Source organism: Lissotriton vulgaris, chromosome 6 (genome assembly GCF_964263255.1).
Source record: "Lissotriton vulgaris chromosome 6, aLisVul1.2, whole genome shotgun sequence".
Taxonomy (NCBI): Eukaryota; Metazoa; Chordata; class Amphibia; order Caudata; family Salamandridae; genus Lissotriton; species Lissotriton vulgaris.
In genome coordinates, this window is record NC_141694.1 from 792,366,117 (window position 1) to 792,390,510 (window position 24,394).

Consider the following 24,394-nt stretch of genomic DNA (forward strand, 5'->3'; position numbering starts at 1 on the left):
GCCACTACACTGGCATACCGAATTGACACAATGGGCCCTTGCTGAAAGTACTATAATCCGAAAGGAGGAATTCCGGGGCCTGCGTAAGATTCCTATCTCATTGGAAAAGGGACCAATTGTTGGAAGTCTTCAAAACTATAGATTCTTTTACACCTCCGACATCACCAATAGCTTTGACTCACCCCATTAATCCCGCATTCCCTTGAATGACTAATTTGTCACCCTCTTGTACACAGACAATTATTATTATTTTTTTCCCGCTTAAAAATAATGGTGTACACGTGTACAACAGTCTGCGTGTAGCTGTTAAGGCTGTGGTTCAATGAATTTTTTTTCTTAGGCACTATTATGTATCATGTTCTATCTGCACAAGGGATGGCCTCGTAGGAGTTTGGGATCTCAGACAGTATTTGGAATCAGAGAACAGTGGGGTGGGGGTTAGTTTATCTTTATATCTTTTGTTTATTGAGGATTAGACATGTTGTGACAATGGATAGTCTACCCTTGTTTACGCCACAATTGCTACTTTCATTAAATGCTGTTATCCTGTGCTTCATTTTGATCCAACATTGCCTATTATTTGCACTGTTTAATATATGGCTACATCTTTCTTCCTGGTAAACTGTACAGACATATCTTCTACGACTATGATGTATTGGTTAACACTGCAATCATTTATATTGCATGGTTCCCAGGGATTAACATGACTGTATTTGGGCGTTGGCCTCTATTATAAAATCAATAAAATTATGTTAAAAATGTTTTTAAAAACTCACAAACACCACTTAAACTTTATGGGGCTACCTCATTCCTTTTTAAATAAACTATGACTTTAGTTATAAAATTATTTATTTTCAAGTCATTCACCTTAAAATATTGAGAGAAAGCGTCCAATTGCCTCTGCAGACCTACCGGCATCAGATCTTATAGCACCATGTTATCCACATAAAACAGAGCAGAAACAGCCTCCGTTTCAAGTCTAGGTGGGAAAGACCAGAGCTGATTAAAGCCTAGCATGGCATCCACTATATATGTTGAAAACAAGAGTGGTGCCAAGCTGGACCCCTGCCAAAGACCAGTAGGCAAAAAGATCTTTTTGGACAAGGCCCTGTTGCTTGCCCCAAAGTTTTATTCTAGTCCACAAGCCATCATTCAATTGAATTATCAACTTCAATAGTCCTGGGGGGCAGTTCCATTTGGCCATCTTTTCCCAGAGTAGAGTCCTGTTTAGAGTGTCAAGCGCTGTTGACAAACCGATGTAAAACACATAAAGGGACTGTTCCCTTTTCAGGGAGCATTCTTCAGCCGACAGGTTAGATATTAAGCAGCCGTCCGTGGTTGAATACCCTTTGCAAAATCCCATTTAGGCCAAAGGTAGAATTTTAGCCCCACTCATCCTGTCTTTTAATAATCCCAGCAGATGCAGCACATACATTTTACCAGGGATGTCCAACAGGGTTCTCATATGATAATTCGAAGGCAGGACCCGGGCAGAGTTGGGGACCTCGAAGTTTCATCTTTTTAATAGGCAGATGTGTATGTTATTGCATTATCTTGTTTCAGAAATTGGTCCCAACCAATTAGGTTCCAGGAACACCATTTTATTGAGGCAATTTAGTGGTATTGTCTGAACCGTTAGTTTTTTCGCCAGTTTTGTTACAGTAGAAGAGGGAATTTTGTTTAGATGCTATTGAAGGCCCATTATATTTATGCATTTATGTATGCGTATGGTATCCCACTTGTTAGTCTGCAGTCTCATGGAGTCCTGGCTGTGGGTGTGCCGAGAACCACCAGATATGGTGAGCTTTCCTGCAGTGTAAGGGATGTGCTGGTCATGATGGCTTTGTAAATATTGCCACTGGTTTAGAAGATGGTGCAGGGCAGCAAGGGGAGGGGGTGAGTGATCAGATTTTTTCAGATTCTGGATAAGATGTTAAATTTGGTCATGGATGAGACATTAAGTAAAGCCCCTCACCCTGGATGAGATGTCACTTCTAATCAACACTAGTCTTGTTGGAGTGTATTGCTGTTATCTGTTTTAATCTGCAAATGCATTTCCATGAGTAAGTGACTTTGACTTTATTTTATCTCCTTTGTACTTTGGTACTTCTGGACCAATTATTGATTTAAGGGCTTCCTGTTTCATGTCTTGCTGAAGTGAGACAATTTCTCTGTGATCCTTTGTTCCAACCTACGCTGAGAAGTTTTACTCACCTTGCATTGATCATTTTCCATTCTCTGCAGAATAGTGGGGTTGTGGAGTCTGCTGCTGTTTTCTGGAGTCCTCTTTTTCTGGCTGGGGAATTAAGAATATGGAATAGAGTTCATGTTTGGGCTTTGACACTATGATTCCCTCTTCAACAAATATGTGCTTTTAAGATAACAAATCTAACTCTGTTTCACTAGTCAAAGTTAATTCTGTTGATTCCTGGTTTCTCCGACCTGAGATGGTAAAAAGGCAACATTGATTGATGATTAGTTTACAATTGAAGGATGTGGTTAGGTTCTAGAACTTGTAAAATATTAAATCGGTTTAAATAATCCTGTGGACTTTTTGAAATATATTGGGCAGTTAAAAGTATAGTTGAGTATCTTAATTGAGAATTACAAATAATCTCATTAGTGCAAATTAGCTAAGTTGTTGACGTGTAGTTTGCCTCAAATAAGGAATTGTTTTTTGATTGCTCTTCTCCTTCAATCAATCATGGTGATAGTGCTGTTTGGACAGATATCGCTTGCATGTTTTCGATAACCAATGACTATGTGAACAAATTGGGTGGAACAATAGTAGTATCTTGATTTTTGCGGGCTGGATTATATTATGTTGATTGACTTTGATTAGTACAAGAAAAACTGGAATTGGTTTTCCTTGGCATTGCTTTCATTTTGGATTTTGATAGCACAATGATATCGTCTTGATTTTTGAGAGATTGAACATATTGTACTGTCTGGCTTTGTTCAAAGCAGGGGAATGGAATTGGTTTGCTTAGGCATTACATCTGTCTGGATAGCCAGTTTTGCTTACTTATGGATCCTTTCCAGACTTTGTCGTATAGTAGTTTTGAAGTTATCTATAGGTTTTGGTATTTTGCTTGATACTTTGATGTGCATATTTACTGATTTTATTTTTTGGGGTCTAGTTTTTTTGTGGGCAAAAACGTTTTTGGTACAATCTGTAGTTTTTAACAGATTGTGGTGACAAGGCTTACAGCAAGTCCTACACTAAACGTTCAATTAAATATTAATGTCATAGGAATTTACTTGTATTTGAAAGCCCCTTTAACAAACAGGAAACATTATGCTCCTGTGTTGATGGAAACGTTGCTAGTGTTGAAAGTATTGAGATGCAAAGGCGTATAACAGACAACTACCATTCTGCAAGGGTATTTAGTAAGAAGGTCAAAATAGACCAAATTTTAGCCTGGAACATAACTTTCCTCTAGTATATGTGTTGTTTATGAAACAGTCTCTTCCTTAAAAAGCTTTATGGAGAATGGAGGATTGAGAAGAGTGGTACGGCCTTCAGACTTCGTCTGTCTGGCAGATAGAATGCTCATTATTGCAGAATCAGCTGAAGCGATCCATCAATTGTTTCACGATATATCTGTTTGCTAATGTCTTTTGTAGAACCGTAAAACCCATGAATCTATTTTCAGAGGCCAAAGAAAGGAAACACTTCATCTTCCACAACTCCTAATGCATGAAAGATTTTTGTATGCTTGGCTTTGCTGCACCCATTTCCAGGACTTATAGCCCAGTAAGAGAGCCCTGAGCTGTAATGTCACAACTAGAGAATTAAAGGTTTATGGATATTGTCACTTGGGCCCATGAGTTGGAAAATTCCCTCTGATGAAGACCAGCTCTAAAAACTGCAATAGGTCAGTTGAGCAAGTTCCTAGCAGTGGCTGTCTGTCTCAGATAGTTGAGAGGAGGTGTTGTGCTGGCATTGGCTCTGTCAGAGATCCACTGTCTGTCATGGGTCTCTATATAGACCCATGAGACTCTTCGAAAATGGTGACAGAACCATATCACATTACATTGTCCCACCTTTCTCGAATCTATTGAGAGGAAATTGTGCCTGAGCAGATGGTCTATCATTTGACCATACTTTCAAGTCTATGGTGACTGGTGGGAGGTTAGAATTACTCTTTCTCCACTTTCCTGAAACCCAGGCAATGCAAAGGAGGCTGGAATACTGGTATTCTCATAAATCACATAGCAGCAGTGAAGTAAGAACAGTGGCTCACCAGATTATGATTCCATTCTTCACACTGAAGGTTTAATTAATAATGTGTTCATTTATTTTAAAGTTTTGCAAAGCATGCAGTTGCCTACAGGCCTCCTTGAACTCCTACAGACCTGATGCTACACCACAGCTACTAATGAAAGATTTAAAAAAATGGAAAATTATTGCCAAATAGCCAGGTCTTCAGTTGTTTCCTGAATTTTAGCAGATTTTACTCTGATCAAATAAGTAAAAGAAGCTTACATCAGGCTTTAACCAATAAATAGGCACACAATCAGCTTCAATGCTGTGTTGTTCAGATTCTAGGCACTTGTAAAGTATAGGCTGAGAAAGAACATAGTAGTCTTGCAGGAAAGTAATCATGAACAGCTGATAAATGAAGGAGGGCAAATGTTATTGAGAGCCTTGGAACAAATACAAAGACTCTAAGGGACATATTTACAACAGAATGGCAGAGCCTGGTGTTATGCCATAATTGGTAACGCCTCTCTCCAACATTATGAGAACACAGGGATGTGCCGTATTTACAATAATATGGTGCACCCCTGCCTTTCCCCTAGCGCTGGAGCTAAGTTTAGCTGCCTAGCACCAACACAGGCACCCGTGTACCATAGTGCAAGGATGCCTGGGTAGCAGGGAATGATTGTTCATGTGCAGGAAGGTGTCCCCTGCACATGAACAATCACTAATGGCGAATTGTAACTTCTATGTGTGCTGCAGAATGCAACTCGTCATTATCTAATGATTGCTCATGTGCAGGAGCGGACACCTTCCTGCACATGAACAATAACTGATGGGGATTTGCTCTTTCTATGTGTGCAGCAAAATGCATCCCACGTAGAAAAAGCAAAAACATGGAGAAATTAATAATTTTCCCCTTGTTGCGCCAGTTTAAGATCAGGTTCTCCCTGGTCTTATTTTTGGTGCTGCCTCATATTTACACTAGCCTTGTAAATAGGGGGCAGTGTCAGAAAGCAATGGGTGTTGCAGCGGAACGCACACTGCAACACCCATTGTCCGCCCCTTTCACGCTAAATGTTGAGTGAATAGGGACATCATTTACAAGGCAAGGTTAAGCCACTTTAGGTAGCTTAACGCCGCCTTGTAAATAAGACAAAGGGATTATCGTCACCAGAACATAAAAAAACAGTGACGTTCAGGTTGTGATAACCCCTTGTAAATATGCCCATGCATAACACATTTTATACTGGAACGTATGCAACTTCTCAACCTTGGTGCGGGCAAAAACCCATTTGGATTGATTCTAATGGAGAATTGACTGCAATCTAGTCTGTCGATTGGAAGTAAATGAGCATTTCTGAAATCTTGCTGCTGAAATCAACCAGAATAACGGGTTATACCTGCTCACTGAAAGAGTGTGTACTGTAGCTTTTTTAACTAAGGAAATGCACATGCAGCTGGAGCTCACGCCAACAACACCCTCCACAACACAGTACCAGTGTACCTCAACGACAAACTACAACTCTACCAACCCTCCAGACAACCATGCTCCACCTCTCTCTCCCTTGCACGAGTCCCATGCATCTACAGAACCAAGACAGGAGGGCACGCCTTCTCCTTCATCACCACCAAAAAATGGAACGAACTTCCTCAACACATTAGGACTGCCACTCCACTTCTCATCATCTGAAAGAAACAGAAGACCTGGATGTTCAGCTAGGAGCACCGTCGAGCCTTCGCTCCTCTTCCAGTGCCTGAATAAGGCACATTCTAACAGTGAACAGGGTTAGAGATGTACTCGAAAGAGGAGCATTGGCAACTCTCTATAGAGGGTGAGAAAGGGGAGGCAATGCCCCCTAATTAGGAGGGTGTGTAGGGGTGGGTGTTTTCAATAGGAAAAATTGGTTTCCCATGGAGACAATAAATCAGTTTTACAGGGCATTTGTACTACTGGAACGTATTTGAGTAAGTATTAAGTTATACCTGCTACCTTTACAAATGTGGAAATATCTTGGCGTAGGAGGAATTTGAAATTCATAAAGGAATTCCTGGAACTACTCCCTGGAAATTGTGATTTTTGCATTTTCCCAGGAGTGCTCCTGGAATCCTCTCCTAATTTTAAATTAGTCTCAAATGTAGTTGAAATGTATACACCTAATTGAGCAAATTCCCAACTTTTTAGACAGCATGGGAATAGCCTGGTGATCCCGAAATTTGGGTTACGCTTCACGCAATGCATGCTGACAGAAGCTGCTTCAAGGCACACAATCATATGCTAAAGCTTAATTTATAAGTCACATGAGACTGGGACTGCTCTAGTTCCAGTTTGTTGCCCAACAGGGTTTTTTCTTTTAAAATAATTTTTCAATAAGGGAAAGTGCACCTTTAATTGCTCTGGTGAACTGTATTGTCTTCCACAGAAAACAATTTATTTATGCATTTCAGCTCACAAGGTTCTCCCTCTTGTGCGGAAAAACAAATGCCTGGTGCAGGCAACTCCATGGACCATCTGCTCCAAAACCTGCGGCTTTGGGATATCTGTTCGGGTCACCAATGAGAACAATAAATGTAAAATGAGGAAAGAACAAAGGCTGTGCTACGTGCGACCTTGTGACCCCAGTACTTTCAAACATGTAAAGGTAAATGAATAAAATGACCATCTATGTTGGGCTACAAGAGTGCCCATGGCATTTAGCTCGTTAAATGCATCCTTCTGTTGTTGGATGCCCTAGGCATTTTACAAGCATGCAAAGAGGGCTATGGTCTGCACTACTTAACAGTTTTCCTGTAAATTCCCCTCTAATGTGAATTCACTCAATGGCAACTATTATATCTGTAACTACTGTTGGTGTGGAAAATATACGCGAGGTTGCAGTTCGGCCTACTTGTCCCTGGTGCATTCCACGCGACCCGAGTGTTCGTATTCAATTGCCGAACGTTTGTTTTTAACTATGTGAGTTGTTCTTAGACACCGTTTTCCGACGAAGCTCTCTAATGGGCGGTGACGACACAGGCAGTGACTTTGATGGCTAACTTGCATGAGAATGCATATTTTTTTGCAAGAGATATCAATGATTCGTGTCAAAGTGTTATATATACAGTTTTTTCCAATGGACAGGGTCAGGCAATAAAACTGTTTCTCTTTGTCCATCAGCTTGCGAGAGTTACAAGATGTACATTTTTTTCAGCTTCTGTGCGAACAGCTACATATATGGAAGAGGTATATATAGTGCCAAATTTGCACACACAAAAATATGAGCGCTAGGGTATGAGTTAGGATGTCACTGCAGTTTGCCCCTGTCAGTGCTGTCAAATATCAGTACCCATCTCCTGGACACGCTAGGATTCTTTTTATAGTGTTCTTTTAGATATGTATTAGTAAAATATAAGACATGTGTTCCCCCTACCAAAAAAGAGGCTTTTAGGGTCTATTATGCGGAGTAGTGTAAAATATCAGGTCGGTAGGAATGAACAGTCTGATTGGGTTTGAGTGCCTATAGAGCCACTGATACAGGCTATTTAGTTCTTTTTTCTCTGAGAGACCCCAATGAATTAGGCTATTGATGAATTAAGAAAGGTTTGAAAACCGCTACAGAACAACACCGTGACCTAACACACTTTCCTCCTTTGGGATCTTATTATGCATGGTACTAACTGAACAGGGAAGGAAGGAGGTGAACATAGGGGAGGATATAGTACTGATTCAAATACTGTTATGGAAGGTAAGTAACTTATGCTTCTGATACACACTTTTCCCACTGATTCCTCACCATATTAATTATCCCAGAGCAATACCACTTTTTCCCGGTGGTGGAATCCAGCAACCAAAGAAGTCATGTATTAGAACCCTGAAAGCTCTGCACAGATATGCAGATAGGACCAAAGGTTCACCCAGTAAATATCAGTATGTCACTATTAAGTGCAGTAGAAGTCATCATGCCCCTTTTGGAGTGTACATGAATGCCAGCAGTAGGATGTTTCTTGGCTAAAGTTGTGTAACAGATCTGTACACCGAGGCTGACCCAACTTGAAATCATTGATTAGAATTAATCACTGGTTAATTCTAATCATAGATACAGCAAAACCACTTTTGGACACCCTACTCATCAAAATAAAGACCAGTGAGGATGCATTAAACATCCAAATAAAGATCACAGTGTTTAAGAAGAACCTGGAAGAAATCAATAAAGAGATTGGTGAACACAAGGATTACCTTATGTAGAGCAAGATCAGTAAACTACAGAAACACCTAAAAAGAAAATTTGCATGAGAGTATATATGTATATTAAAGATGATTATAAGAAACAACCAGACTCAGAAGCAGGATCATCAAATAGGAGTGATTCAGGCTCATCCTACTCAGATCAAGAAGATTGGTCCAGCGACAACTTCTCCAAGAGCTGTAGAGGAAGACAATGGCTCAGAAGAGGCTCAGGGTACAACCCCACATACCTTCCACCACAGATGTTTCCCTGGCCTGGACAATATGGCCCCCAACAATATCAAGGACCCCCCTCAGTTTCACAACATGCCTAATTTCCAAACAGAACCAGCAGTATTTTTTAGAACGGGGTGGCAGACGAGGCAGACGTAACGGCAGAAGAATTCAATAGGACGACACATCAAGATAAGGGATGAATACGAGGATCAAGGCGAGGGCCCAACAAGCAGTACTGAGCTCTCTGTAGAACTAGTGGTCAACCTTACGGATGAAGCACTGACACCAGATGAACTGGCAGTCCCTAATAAAAGACTTGGTTATGTCCCCACAGCCCAGAATGATACATTCAAGAGAAGATGCAAATTGAATGAATTCTTCAGAAAAATCTGAGTCAAAACCTAATGTGAAGGCAACCCCCTTACAGAGGCAGACACTGGTTTTACCACTATGCGGAGGAAATCCAGCTTTAACCCTCCATTATCTATGATGTCACCAGAAGTAACCGCATTTGAGGCGGTGGTCATCAATGACGTGGAACAATTACAACCCAGGTGAGACTTCTTCAATAACCTCATCAGAAGGGAACAGAAGGCGTTAAGACCATTGAGTGGAAGAACGAACCTTGTGATAAAACCAGCAGATAAAGGCGGATCAACCGTTATCCAAGACCAGAAAAGCTACACAATACTATACTAAACTTCAAAGGAACTCTACAGTACGTCTGCAAAAGAAGATTTTGAAAATCTCGGATGAAGCGTTGGAAAGAGGTTGGTTATCAAAGAAGGAAAATAATTTCCTCAACACAGCCGAACCCAGAACACCACAGTTCTACACCATTCCAAAGATCCATAATGGCAGAACCCCACCTCCAGAAAGACCCATTGTGTCTGCGATGGGCTCGGTTCTAGAACCTCTTTTCCAGTACACAGATTGGTTCCTACACCCATTGGTCACACAGATTGAATCTTATGTGAAAGACACAAAACATCTACTTACCATCTTGGCAGATACTTATTACGACCCAACACAAGAAATGATATGTGGAGGCTCTATACACAATTATTCCCCAAGAAGAGAGCCTACGCGTCATTGAAAACATATTGCGTACACAAGAGTGCCCATGGCATGCACCCAAAGCCTGGATCGTGACATTGATGCATATGACCTTGACTGAGAACTTTTTCAGATATGAAGACCAACTCTATTTACAGAAACATGGGACTTCCATGAGCAGTACTTTTGCCCCAAGTATTGCATGCCTGTACATGACTAAAGAAAAACAGACACTGTTTTGTAAGGGACGCACTTTTCACTTGCCCTGACGGTGCTCAGTATGTTTATGCCTTTAAACATTAGTATTCAATCCGAATCTTAAAATGTAGCACAAATAAATCAGTCAAACAAAGGTATAACAACAAATACCAAATACATATTCAAATCAATAAATCATGATTCTTCTTGTTCTTGTCTTTATTTTCTTAAACAGTAATCGTTCCATACATTAGGCTGATGGATATTCACAACCCCCAATGCATTTCGGTTAACAACCTTCTTCCGGGGATACTAAAAGTAAGATGAAAACAATACTTGTAATTTCAAGAAACCAACTTATTGCAGTTAATACACTGTTCTCAAAGGCTTAAGAAAGACCCGAACTCACCATGTGTGTGGTGTTTGTTGTTCAGCGTGCTCACTGAACGGTGAATCCAACAACGTCCCAAATTCTAATATGTGTAAAATTAACATCACGTGTGAAAGAAATGTGTGAATCTAGAAAAATAAAATATAACCTAGTACCGTGCTATACGCTCTACAAACTGAACCATGATGTTCCTTAACCACTACTAAACACCTACTTGAATATGCAGCACACGTCCTTTAAATAAGCCACCGTGCACTCCAACTCTTCAATGTTACTATCGGTAGCTCTGATAAAGTAAACGCAAAACCGACTATCAGCTACTGCCATGCTGGTATCCCAATGCAAAGCGCTCGAAGACTTCACATTATTATCAGCACCCGTACCTTCTTCACGAACACCCACGGTTCCTCACTTCTCTCTCCACTTCAAAGTCTTCAACCGCATGAATGCGCGCGCTCATTAGTGACGCCTACCGTCACCTAACTTAAACACGTCAGTTACTTCCGTGTTACTAGCAGATGCGTCACCAAACTAAAAAACTGACTCTAACACAATCTTTCTCCACTACGTCTCTCTATACGTTCACAATGAGTGCTGGCGACCCGCAATGCACAGCATACTCAGGGTTCTTGAATTTCAGAGTTTTATTGAAAAATAAGACAATATGCACCGATTAGGAATAGTCAAAGTTAGAGTGCTGCCTCTAATGTCTCACGCCTAATAAGAACTACAATGACGTCTGTTCCACATATCTTTATTAAAGAACTAACGTAACAATAAATATACAATAAAAGTGAAAATAAAGCTAAGTGAGAAAGTAAAGTACCATGTTTAACAACTACTCCTAATACCCATATCTTAAACCTCTATTACTACCAAACCTGTGTGTGTGCTTAATATTAAACACCTTGTTGAGTTTGTTGCTCAGTAAACCAAATAAACATCTTATACAAAATAAGTTTAAAACAGTATCCGTATTTTCAATTACAGCTACTACATAGTTATCATAAAAAACACATTTCAATTTTGTCATTCAGCCCACAGGGGGCCAGTGTTTTTAAATAACGTATCCAAAATGTTTCTCTTTGTGATAAGTATCGGGTGACCTCAACATGTTCAGACTGCAACACCTTTTCCAAAATTGTAAAGCGTAATTGTGGTATGGTGTGATTCATTTCTCCCCAATGTACCGTTAAACATGATTTGATATTTCCAGTTCTAATCATACGTTTGTGCTCCGACATCCGGATTTTTACCTTTCTAGTTGTGCGTCCTACGTATACCAATCCGCACGGGCATTTAATCGCATAGACAACCATGCTCGAATTACAGTCAGCTGTGTGTCTTAGTTTGATACTTTTCCCTGTGTGAGGATCTGTGAAACTTTTTCCAACTATAACGTCACCACAGTGTCCACAATTTTGGCATTTCATCATACCTTTATTGCCTTTATCTAGGTGGGTGACTCCACCTTTATTTAGAATTTCCTTAAAATTCCTAGATCTCGTATAGGCAAACATAGGGTCTCTACAAGAATACCTGTCTAAAATCTGCTTCTTGCTCTATGATCTCCCACCGATTTAAGATACTTTTCTTTATGGCTGAAGCAGCTGTAGAGTACTTAAGCACAAAAACTTCCCTCCTTGATGGAGGTTTAGTCACTTTTACCAAATCCGTACACTGTAACTGACACACTTTTTGCTTAGCTGCTTTAAGAACTTCATTGGGGTACCCTCTTTGTCTGTAATCCTAAGACAAGGTCTCTATTTCTTTAATACTATTTTCCTCATCTGAGCAAATTCTCCGAACTCTGATGAACTGAGAAAGTGGTAGATGATTTTTTAATGTGGGTGCATGAAAACTGTCGTAATGTAGTGTATTGTTCCTGTCCGTAGGCTTCTTATACAGTGTGGTGGTCAATGTATATCCTCTCCTTTCAATCAGTATGCCCAAATATTAATTTCAGCAGTACTCATAGAGTAAGTACATTTTATCTGACTGTGACATTGATTCAGTGTGCTCTTAACATTCTGTAGTTGTTCCTGTTGGCCCCGCCAAGCTATTAAAGTATCATTTATGTACCTAAGGTACAGCAGAAGATGATTTGCCCATTCTGCTTTGTGAAGAATATGCGTGTCTTCAAATCTGGCCATAAAGATATTGGCGTATGTCGGTGCCCCAGTAAAACCCATGGAGGTACCCATCTTTTGAAGATAAAATCCATTCTGCCAACTGAAATAACCATGGTACAAACAAAAATGCAAGAGTTCCAACAAAAATATGTTCAAACTTTCATCATAATCATGTTTGAGCACCATCCATTCTACAGCTTCCATCCCCTCATCATGGGGAATCGATGTGTATAATGCAGATACATCTATTGTAGTTAACCACATTTCTTCACCAGGTGATATCATTACATTCTCAAGTTTCTTAAAACAATCGGTGGTGTCTTGTACATATGTAGACCACTGTTGTACCAAAGGCTGTAGGAAGTGATCTAAAAACTTCCCCAAGGGTTCATGTAAGGACCCACAACCAGCCACAATAGAGCAGAATGGCGGGTCCATCAGATTTTTGTGCAGTTTTGGCAACATGTATATATTAGGTTCTCTAGGGTGTTCTGCTATAAGGAATTTGTAGGTCTGTTCCTCTATCCAACCTAGATCTGTGGACTTTTTAAGAATTTCTGATAGTATAATCTGAAACTCTTTTGTTGGATCATTGTCAAGTAAAATGGAAGTGTTGGTGTTCTGCACATGTTGATCAACCTTCAGATTGTAATAGGTTGTATTTAAAACCATCAGGGCTCCCCCCTTATGTGCAGGTAAAAATGTTATTTGTTCATTGGTGGCCAGTCTGTTCAATGTCGCTGTTTCTGTCTTGGTTACATTCCTCCATCTGTTAGATACCTGATGGAAGTGTGAGAAACACTTCTTGATTAATGTTTCAAACAAATCTAAGGACTTATGGGAAATTAGAGAAATAAATGTGCTTTATGGCTTAAAAACCTTTTCTGTGTGTTAAGTACAGCCATCCACTTGAGGATCTCCTGCCATATGGTGGAAAAACCACCTTAACCTAAGTTTCCTCATGAATTTCAACAGTGCCACATCAGTTTCTAATTCATTGGTTTGGTAAGTTGGCACAAAGGACATACCTTTATTCAAAACAGAGTAATCATCATTGCTCAGTTCGAAATAGGAGATGCTCACTACTAATTCCTCTTGGGATTGCGTCTTGCCCCATCCTGCTTTTTTTAACCCTTGTCCCCTCCTTGTTCATTTGGTTTGGCTATTGAATGGTCTTCTGGAGGATGATTGGACGTGTGGCCTGACTCTAAAAAAAATCCTGCTTAGAAGTAATGCTAGTGTCCCCTCAATGCTAGTGCCGGATGCTACTCCAACCGGTGGGCGTGTGGGCAAAGAGTCCTTTTCCGTAGCAATGCTTTCCTCTGATGTTGAGGCATCAGGTTTTTTAAAGACTCGCGTCTGTGCATAGGCGTCTGCCCATGTATAGACTTCGTCCAGCTTGTAATCTATAGTGTCACTTTTAAATTTGCGTAACTTACACTCGTGTACCTCCTTGGTATGCTGCTCAAGCTTATCATTAACGTCTTGTAAAGTCTTCTCTAACTCTTCTGATGACATATGTTTAGATAATTCAGATTTCATATCATGAATTTCTGTCTCAAGTTCTTTGTTAATACTCGAAAGTTCCTCAATTATTAAAAGCATCAGATCTAACGAACACTTGTTAAGAATTGGGAACTATCTCGTCATAAATGGTTTATTAAATTTGAACAACATCGGTCTCAATGATATCCGTAAACCTCTCGGTATACGTATGACCTTGTGGTACTGAATGAGAGTTGTGGCATGTAGCCTTTGGTTAATCTCTTTCCGTAGTGTATACTGTAGCTGTTTAATTAACTGAATGGTGGACCCTGGTCTAGCCTGAAAATCCCTCGTTTCTTTAATAAGGGTGTAAATTCTTTCTGCTTCTTCTGTGGTATACTCCTTAACTTCTGCCTGATTTGTAGTTAAGTGAGAAATCTCTTCAAAATCCATTATATGTGGGTGCTGGTTAGCTGTGGAGCTAACAGAAATGTTATATTGAAACAAAGGTGATAGCCTGCACTCCTAAAAATATAAAGTTAGTGAATCAAACGTGATCAAATGTAATCCGGTGCTGTCCCCGATCCCGACTAGCTCCTTTTGGGTGCAATATATGACTAAAGAAAAACAGACACTGTTTTGTAAGGGACACACTTTTCACTTGCCCTGACGGTGCTCAGTATGTTTATGCCTTTAAACATTAGTATTCAATCCGAATCTCAAAATATAGCACAAATAAATCAGTAAAAAAAAAGGTATAACAAACAAATGACAAATACATATTCAAATCAATAAATCATGATTCTTCTTGTTCTTGTCTTTATTTTCTTAAACTTGTTCTGGTTCTCTTCACAGCATAGAAATTGTTCCATACATTAAACTCTGCCTGAACCACATGGATAATGTCCCCTCACTTGTGGTTGGTTCCAGAGGGTCATTTGTGTGTCTTGTTGCTTTTTTCCAGCAATCAGTGTGGACCAATGCATCCCTGATACTCCTGTTACGTTTAAAAGAAAAAAAAGGTTTCTCAAACTTCACTTGGTTTGAGGTCAAGATGTGCTCTTCTCGTCACTGTGCCACATTACCATTATATCATCTATATATCTTCGCCAGATACAAATTTTATTGGAGAAGGAATTGTTGGTCCAGATATGTTCTTCCTCCAGTTGGCTCATGGCACGTTATATTGAAACAAAGGTAATAGCCTACACTCCTAAAAATATAAAGTTAGTGAATCGAACGGGAACAAATGTAATCAGGATATTCACAACTCCCAATGCATTTCGGTTAATAACCTTCTTCAGGGGGATACTAAAAGTAATGATGAAAACAATACTTGTAATCTCAAGAAACCAACTTATTGCAGTTAATACACTGTTCTCAAAGGATTATGATAGACCCGAACTCACCACATGTGTGGTGTTTGTTGTTTAACGTGCTCACTGAACGGTGAATCCAACAACGTGTCAGCTTCTAATATGTGTAAAATCAACATCATGTGTGTGAAAGAAATGTGTGAATCTAGAAAAATACCCACCACCACCCGTGTGTCCTATATTAAGTGTTTGAGAAACCACAAACACACATCTATGATAGAACCCTGTGTTCATAACCTTGTTATACCTTTTTTGACTGATTTATTTGTGCTATATTTTAAGATTTGGATTGAATACTAATGTTTAAAGACATAAACATACTGAGCACCATCAGGGCAAGTGAAAAGCGCGTCCCTTACAAAACAGTGTCTGTTTTTCTATAGTCATATATTGCACCCGAAAGGAGCAAGTCGGGATTGGGGACAGCACCTGAATACATTTGATCACATTTGATTCACTAACTTTATATTTTTAGGAGTGCAGGCTATCACCTTTGTTTCAATATAACACACCTGTACATGCATGAGCCAGCTGGAGGAAGAACATACCTGGACCAACAATTGCTTCTCCAATGAAATTTGTATCTGGCGCAGATAGATAGATGATATAATGGTAATATGGCACGGTGATGAGAAGAGCACATCTTGACCTCAAACCAACTGAAGTTTGAGAAACCTCTTTTTTTTCTTTTAAAACATAACAGGAGTATCAGGGATGCAATTGGTCCACACTGATTGCTGGAAAAACCATCCAGACAAACAAATGACCCTCTGGAACCAACCACAAGTGAGGGGACATTATCCATGTGGTTCATGCATACAGCCAGATTCATGAAAGGAAATTGCGCTCGCAAAGGGCCAGATTCTGAGAATCTGGCCCTTTGCGAGCGCAATTTTTGCATTTGGGATTCATCATCCCAAATGCAAAAATCGCTATTTGCGAAATCACATATTTGCGAGGAATAGCATTTAAGGAATCTCTATTAGAGATTCCTTAAATGCTATTCATTAACCAATTTTAAATTGCGAATTCGCAATATTTGGCCGCTATTTACCACGAAGTCTCACTTCGTGGTAAATAGCGAAAAAATAGAAAAATGCACTTAAGTGCATTTTTATCTGTTGCATGTTACACACACACACATGTCCTTTGGACATGTGTGTGCGCAACACCTGTGTAAATTAGCTTTTCTGGGGTGCTACAGGGTGTCCTTTGGACACCCCTGGCACTCTTGAAATCGCTATCTTATTTGCGATTATCAAATTGCTAATCGTAAAAAAGGAATACTCCCCATTTATTCCTATGGGCCTGGTCCATAGGAATGAATGGGGAGTTATTCCTTATTTGCGATTAGCAATTTGATAATCGCAAATAAGGAATGTGTAGGAATCGCAATTTATTTAGCGATTCCTACATGAATCCCGTTTTGCAAGTCCTTAATAGCGATTCCTTAATAATCGCTATTAAGGACTCGCAAAACGGCTCTTTCATGAATCTGGCTGTAAGTCTGTCCATTTACAGCCCAAACTACTCATATTTATTTGGGCCTTCCCCAGCTATGGGAACAGCGACACCACACTAGTGGTACTGATAATGGCATCTACATGATCACCTGCCCCTTTAATAGCCGATATATCGGAATGATGACCAGGAAAGTGAAGACATGCATAAGTGAGCATAGGAGCACTATACAAAGAGACAGAACATCAATGAAACTCACAGCACATTATGTTAAAATTGGCCACTCAGAAAATCAAGGTGGACACTGGATTGACCCAAAGACTACTAGAGAAGGAATAACAAACACAGGACGCACACACAAGGGCTCAACAATGCAATCCCATGGGGCCAACTGGGAAATGCCCCGGAATCAAGATAGCTCACATCTGTGACGACCTTTATGCACTAGAAGACATACGTTAATACAATGTATTCCATCCAAATACACTCCTTTGTCTTTAAGATGTAAATAATCTCTGTACAATCACAACACTGATAACATCTTTTTTGAAAGGAGTATGAGACGGTTTGACTTCCGTTAGATGACAATGTTAGCCAGTAGACCTGGACCACCAATAGTGCCTGTGATTTGGAAATAAATACTCAACACTGTCAATTAGTACATTTGTACCATGAGTTATATCCTCTATTCGCAATACGGTATACTATACCCCGCCTATACTCTTATGTACAGTACAGCAAGTGATGGAGCACTGGACAATAGCGGTGCTATCTGATATCCCATACCAACCAATTATAAGCCCTGTGTCCCTTTTTGTGCGTATTTTTGTATTTGCTGCTTCTGCAGGCAATGAAGCACACAAATAGACGCACTCCCAGTTTCCAGAGACCCAGAGAGCTGGGAGAAGTGGGACCCAATGGGTAGTTAAGTGGGGCAATTTTAAGGGCAGAAACATGTTGGCTTTAGGGTCATAGGATCATTATATCCTCATTACTCTACCCCTTATTTTTAATATCCCCAGAAACTCCACTAATGAAGGGATACTTAACGGAGGATCTTTAAGCCCCTTGGCCTACTTCTCCTAAGTGCTCCCTGAAATATTGTTGAGCCCACGCTGACCTTTAGGAGTCAGGGTGAATCCGATGATAAAGCATGACAATACTAGAGTGGGTGAGGTTTATATAACAAAAAGGAATCCTTTCCTTCACTGCCCCTAAGCAGACGGTTTACCACCTGAGGAGAGTAGTACTCTACAAAATACACATAAACAGGGTGGGATACTTTCTTTGTTTGGCTAGTACTAAATAGGTAGGACGTATCCCTCGAGCACCTCTTCCAAGAAGTGGAAGCACCTCTCCACCCTTCTGACTTCAATGAGGGTTTCCCCCACCCCCTAGAGGTCAAGACTTATCAGAGTGTACATAAATGCCAGCAGGAGGATCTTTCTTGGCTAAGGTGGTATAACAGATCTTTATACCAAGGCTGGCCCAACATGAATTAATTTTGTGACTGCCTTCTTTTTCTTGGATCTTGCAAAGTTGACAAACAGCTGTTTGTCCAATCTCTTGAGTCATGTGTGGTCAATATAATTTAAAAACAGCCCATCTGGGTTCAGGAGGAAAGAACGATTGAAGAGGAATGGACTGATACATAGGAAAAACTGATCCAACCGTTGGCCGAAAAGATGAGCACGTTGAAAACACCATATTGTCTGGATAAAAGCAGTATATGATGGATGGGATGGCAGCCCGTGTAATTCGGCAACTGTGTTCGGGTAGCGATTGCCCCCAAGAATACAGTCTTCTAAGAAAATGAATGAACTGAGCAAATAAGTAAGGGTCCAATAGCGAAGTCATAACGAAGGTTGGCACCAAATTTAAATGCCTCTGCAGAACATTGACAGGCTTCAGAAGAAACCTGATAACATACTCTCTGTAAAAAGAAACGGCTAAATAAATTTGAACAAAAATGCTTAGCCAGAGTAGTACATGAAGGCAGGCAACACAGCCAAATACTTTTTCACAGTGAAGACTGCCAAGCACTGTTTGGCAAGAGAAAGCTCAAAGCACAGAACATTAGAGAGACAAGATTCAGAAGGGCTCAAACCCTCTGACTCTTACCATGGAATAATTTTGGACCAGGAACTCTTATAGATCAATTTTATACCAGATTTCTCCGTAGCCAGTGTAACATTTGCCATCTCCAGTGACCTCGAATTGGCCTTGCTCATACTCCACATATGCAGTTGAAGCATCTGAGGATCGGGAGAGAGGGCATGATTTTTCTGCTGTGAAAGTAGGAGTACTCTGAGCATCAGTGGAAGAGAGGGCTGTATACTGAGTTCCAAGAGATTAGCATACCACATCCTTCTAATCCAATCTGGGGGATAAGGATAAGACAAACTCAGTGATGTGGATTTTGTGCTCACTGTGCAACTGGAACCAAGCTACTCCTGAATGATGAGCCCAATCAGGAAAATACTTTCTTGAGTTGCTTGTATTACAGTTCAGGTAGGACCTAGCCTGACAGTTCAGGATGAACTGTTCCTATTGGAGCAGGATCAAGACTGATTTTCATATGACTGGCTCCAAACTGAGTTGACCTGGGAGGCAAAAGAACAATGGGTTTGAATGGTACCGTAAGTGATTGCCGGTGGTTAAACAATTTGCAAGCAATCCTCCAATCACCTTTTATGTGATTGGTGTAACGCTTTCTGTGGTAGGCATGCCCAGACATGGATCCAATGCTCACTGTGCCACTGGAACCAAGTTACTCCTTACTGATGAGTCCCAGTCAGGGCAAAACTGGTTTGTGGGTTGTTGCATTCCAGGCTAGGGAGGCCCTGGCCTGGCAGTTCATGTTTGCCTACATGTTTACTCGCTGCTCAGGAAGATAAGCCCGCAGCTGCCCTGTATCCATACTTGCCCCGATTAAAAGGAGCTTCTGAGAGGGAATCAGGTGTGACTTTGGCACGTTGATAGTGAACCCCAGCATGGGCAGGAGGTCCGCCATAGTCTGGCAATGGGAGAGGACAGCCTGGGGCAAGCTCGCCTTCTACAGCCAGTCATCGAGATAGGGGAAGACTTGAACCCCTGATCTGGACAAATGAGCTGTGACGACCACCATCACTTTCGTGAACACCCGAGGAGCACTGTTAAGGCTAAATGGCAGCACGGTAAACGGAAAATGCTGTGGCTTACGGTGAACCGTAGGTAACACGTGTGGGCTGGCAGGACGGGGATGTGGAAATAGGCATCCTGCAAGTCCAACGCTACCATCTAGTCTCCGGGATCGAGGGCCTACAGGACCTGAGCCAACGTGAGCATTTTGAACTTCTCCTTTCTGAGGAAGCGGTTGAGGGCCCTGAGGTCTAAGATAGAACAAAGGCCTTTGTCCTTCTTGGGTACCACAAAGTAGTGGGAGTAACAACCATGACCAACTTCTGGCACAGGGACCCTTTCGATAGCTCTCTTGGCCAAGAGAGATGCAACTTCCTGGCAGAGAAGGGCCACATGATCCTCTGACAAGCAATGGAGTTTTAGTGGCATGGGGAGGGGTAGTCTAAAAGGGGATTAGCCCCTTCGGACTATCTGTAAAATTCACCTGTCCGACGTGATGTTTTGCCAGTGGGGGAGGTGATGGTGAACCCTCATACTCACTGTACTCTGGTGGCCCTGAAAGGTCAGACTAGGAGGTTTTGGAGGCTGCTGAAGGGGAGGCATGGGTGGACTGGCCTGCCCGCTGGCCCCAAAACCTGTGTTGCTGGGTCCCTCATCCGTTACCACGTAGCGGCCTTGTGGATTGGGTGGAACATGGTGGGGCACCCCCTCGGAAGGGGTAAAAGACGAACTGCGTGAGACGAGATGTGGCCGTGAGGCCCAAGGATCTGTCCGCAGCTCTAGAATCCTTGAAGCGCTCGAGTGCTGAGTCCACCTTGTCACTGAACAGGCAACTCCCATCAAAGGGCATCAAAGGGCAAAAAACAGACGTCCTCAACCAGGCATAGCTCCTCCAGGCTTCTTTCCCCAGAGTCAGCGGTATCCAGCTCACACTGAATGGAGAACTTAGCTGCGTCTCGACCCTCCGCCACTGTGTGGGTGGGAACGGTCCAGGCCTCCTCCGGGCACTGTAGCAGAACATGCACAACCGTATCCCACACCATATGGGTATAATGGCCCAAGAGGCATGCAGTGTTCACCGACCGCAGGGCTAAGCTGGTGAAAGAGAACATCTACTTCCCAAGGTGGTACAGCTTCTTGGATTCCCTATCTGGGGGAGCAGTAGGGAATGCGCCCTTAGAAGATGAGGCTTGGACCACCAAGCTCTCGGAGGTAGGGTGTTGGGAGAGGAAAAGTGGGTCACCCGGGGCGGGCGGTGGCGTCGCACAATCATCCTGTCCAGAGGAGCCCCTGAGCTGGGCTTGGACCAAGAGCCCAGAAGGATGTCAGTGAGGACTTCAATAAAAGGAAGCAGGGGCTCCAAAGAGGCAGCTGAAGGTTGAAGTACCTCTGTTAGGAGGTTGGTCCTGACTGCCACCGTAAGAAGCTCCAGGCCCAAGGCCTCAGCCACCCTACACAACATCACTGCAAACAAAGCTCCCTCTTTTGTAGCCACAGTAGGGAGGGACAGCATGCTAAGTTCCAGGCAGGTATCCAAACCACCGGCATCACCCAGTTTCACTTGCCAGTCTGGCTTGTCAAGCTGGTCAGCTAAAAGTTCAACAGACCCCACCCAGTCCTCCTCACCCTCCTCTTTTGCTTCCACTAAGGGTGATAGAGAACACCAGGGGTGAACATCAGTACGAAAGTACCCACCGGTGCTGGTACCAACATTGAGCAACATTGGTCTGGCACCCTGTCCAAGTCGGGGGTGAGGCTGGGGTCACTGCCAGTTGGGGGCACAACCGACGTAGGGTGCGTTTTCACTGGAAAACGGCGCCAGGTAAGGTACTGTGAGGTCGACCGGCGCCGATCTGGATCCAGGCTTAGTCCGCGGGGCCTGAAGGCGCGCCGGCGGAGTCAGACTGCCCAAAAATGCTATGGAGCACTTCGCAAAAAGCTTGAAGCTGGGCTGGGGATGCTCCAGCTCCGGGACAGGGAGGGAAGCACAGAGCCATTCCAGAAGTGGGCTCTGAAGATGGAGCCAGAGAGCGATGATGCTCTAGGCCCCGCATCTCGTCGGCCGACAGACAGGAAGAAGGCGAAGAGCGACGATGCTTCTTCGCCTTCTTCTTGTGCTTCGACTTACCCGAGGAGTGTGAAGACTTCGATGAGGAGTGGTGGTCGCTCCGTGACCAGTCCCGAGACCTTCCACTCGGCCAGGACCTCGAACGCGGAGCAGACTGTCGGGTCTCCAGGAGCTTTCGGGCCGCACTTGCGAAAAATTCGGATTGATGGTCTGCAGTCAGAGCACAACTTCGGGTCGTGGTCACGCTCCAGCATTAGAGGCACACAAGGTGCGGATCCGTGATGGACACCGATTTGTGAGTCACAAGGCTTGAAGCCGATCTGACGATGGGAACATACCTCGTGCTACCAAGAGTCGAATGACTCAAAAAAGATGCCGAAAAAAGTTTAGTCAAAGAATGACTAAGGGCAACCTTCTCTCCGGATCTGCGCTGGCTGATGTGGAAAAAGAAAAAACTGACATCAGAGCACATGGGTGGTGTCTAAGTAGACGCTATGATGTCAACCCGGCGAGCAGGATGCGATGACGGATGTGGAGTCGACCAACACCACTGACCGACGCGCAGGGGTACTGCTACAGAAAAATTCTCCGGATCCAGTTTGACACCTGGGGGTAATTCTAAGGTAAGGAATCTATAACTAATGGTATCTTTCAGATTCTGAAGTTAATGTGTCACCTAGCAATGGTATGTTCCATTCTGGTTTTGACACTTCTAAAACAACATGCTAAGGCAATGCATTAAAGCATAATATATAAGTGTATGAAGAGTATTTCACGGTTCATCAAAAATGTTAAATATAGCTAGCTGTGAGGTGAACAGGGAGCTCACACCTATCTTATTGTATGTTATACAATGTTAGGGGTGTACATTCTCGTCACATTTGGAAATACATTTTACACCAAAGATATTCACTATTATGATGGTTATTCTAACACACATGATCTGCAGGAGAAAAACATATAATAAAAATGAATCACTATATTATATATCAAGATTTATATGCACACCTGTTCAGGGATCGCCCCGCCCACCCTGCGGAGTTTCCCTGAGAGAGCAAGATGCTGCGATGACAATATTGTCGGATTCTTAACTCTCGTTCACTCTAGTAAAATTAACTTAGCAGTTTAGGTCTCGTTTGACAGTACAGTTGTCTGTACAATATTTTGTTACCAATTTTACATACAGAGGGTTTTGACTCCACCCAAAGTAGTATCACAAACTCCCCTTGTGCTCTTGACTAATTTGATTGTCATTCCGCCTTCCTCTGTGATTTATGAGGAACATGTTTGCATCTCAAAAGCATACTCGATCATCAAGCTTTTTGTCACATTCAAATATGAATCTCTTTTGTGCATGCTATACAGCCCTACAGGGCCATACACAATATCTTAAAAGATTTTGTGCTTTATATGTTTATGAAAGTGGCCCGTTGAAATTAAGAGAATTTGGAGCCACAATTCAATAATTTCAATAAAAGACTCGACCAAGTTTTGTGTAGTAATTCCTCAGGAAACAATTCGATCATGGAGACAGAGAGGCGAGCTGTGCTTCTAAGAGCTTTACTATACAATCTCGTGACTAATCAGCGAATCTTGATCCACTACTTCTAAAATCCGTTTTTTGATTAAACACCTCCTTGCCCTGAGGACCGAAGAGTTTATTTGTTCAAGCACGAAAGGTTAATTCTGAAGGGTTTTATTTATAGTGGTATGTTTACATCCAACATGTTTTGCTTTTATTATAGATCCCAAAAGGAAAAACATGTCAACCCACATTTCAACCAGCTAAACCTGAAAAACTGGTTCTGTCGGAGTGTTCCACCAAACGGAGCTACAAACCTACCTACTGTGGCGTGTGCACAGACAAGAGGTGCTGCGTCCCCAACAAGTCCATAATGATCACCGTACAGTTTGACTGCCCCAAAGATGGGTCCTTCAAGTGGAAGATGATGTGGATCACATCATGTGTTTGTCAGAAAATATGCACTGATCCTGGAGACATGTTTGCTGAACTTAAATTTATGTAAAATGCCAGATTATTGCTACCTCTCTAAACAGATCCACAACATGCTACCTGATGTTCGAAACCGGAAACGAGGATGTAAACATTCTTGTTGCCCTGCATTATTTTGTATAAAACAAAAAGGAAATTATATGTGTTTGTTGTCACTATTTCTCTCACTGTTTCTCCTTTCATTTACTCCTTCTCAATCTCAAAATTATTGGATGCATCTTATAATTATTATTGTGCCTGTCTTTCTTGCCTGATTCTCTATTCACTTTAGTTTCAAATATCACCTTCCATGCTTTGTCTTCTTAGATGTCAGCAATGTTGCCCAGAGCAGGCAGCTACAGACAGTGACATAGCTATCAGTGATGCAGGCGGTGCAGTGGTACCGAGGCTCAGAGGCCTAAGGCTCTATTTTACTACTGAACGAGCAGACGGGGGCGGGAACATTGTT

General features: G+C 42.0%; 1 protein-coding gene across 2 annotated transcripts in view; it reads left to right on the forward strand.

Moving 5' to 3' along the window:
* CCN6 (cellular communication network factor 6) overlaps window positions 1-24,017 on the forward strand; it is a 237,860-nt gene extending 213,843 nt beyond the window's left edge. For both annotated transcript variants that reach the window (XM_086925282.1, XM_086925283.1), the window contains 2 exons: window positions 6,653-6,846; window positions 23,678-24,017. In XM_086925282.1, the coding sequence (XP_086781408.1) occupies window positions 6,653-6,846; window positions 23,678-23,959 (476 nt within the window). In that variant the 3' untranslated portion in view covers window positions 23,960-24,017. The remainder of the gene's footprint in view (window positions 1-6,652; window positions 6,847-23,677) is intronic.
* The last annotated feature ends 377 nt before the right edge of the window (window positions 24,018-24,394 follow it).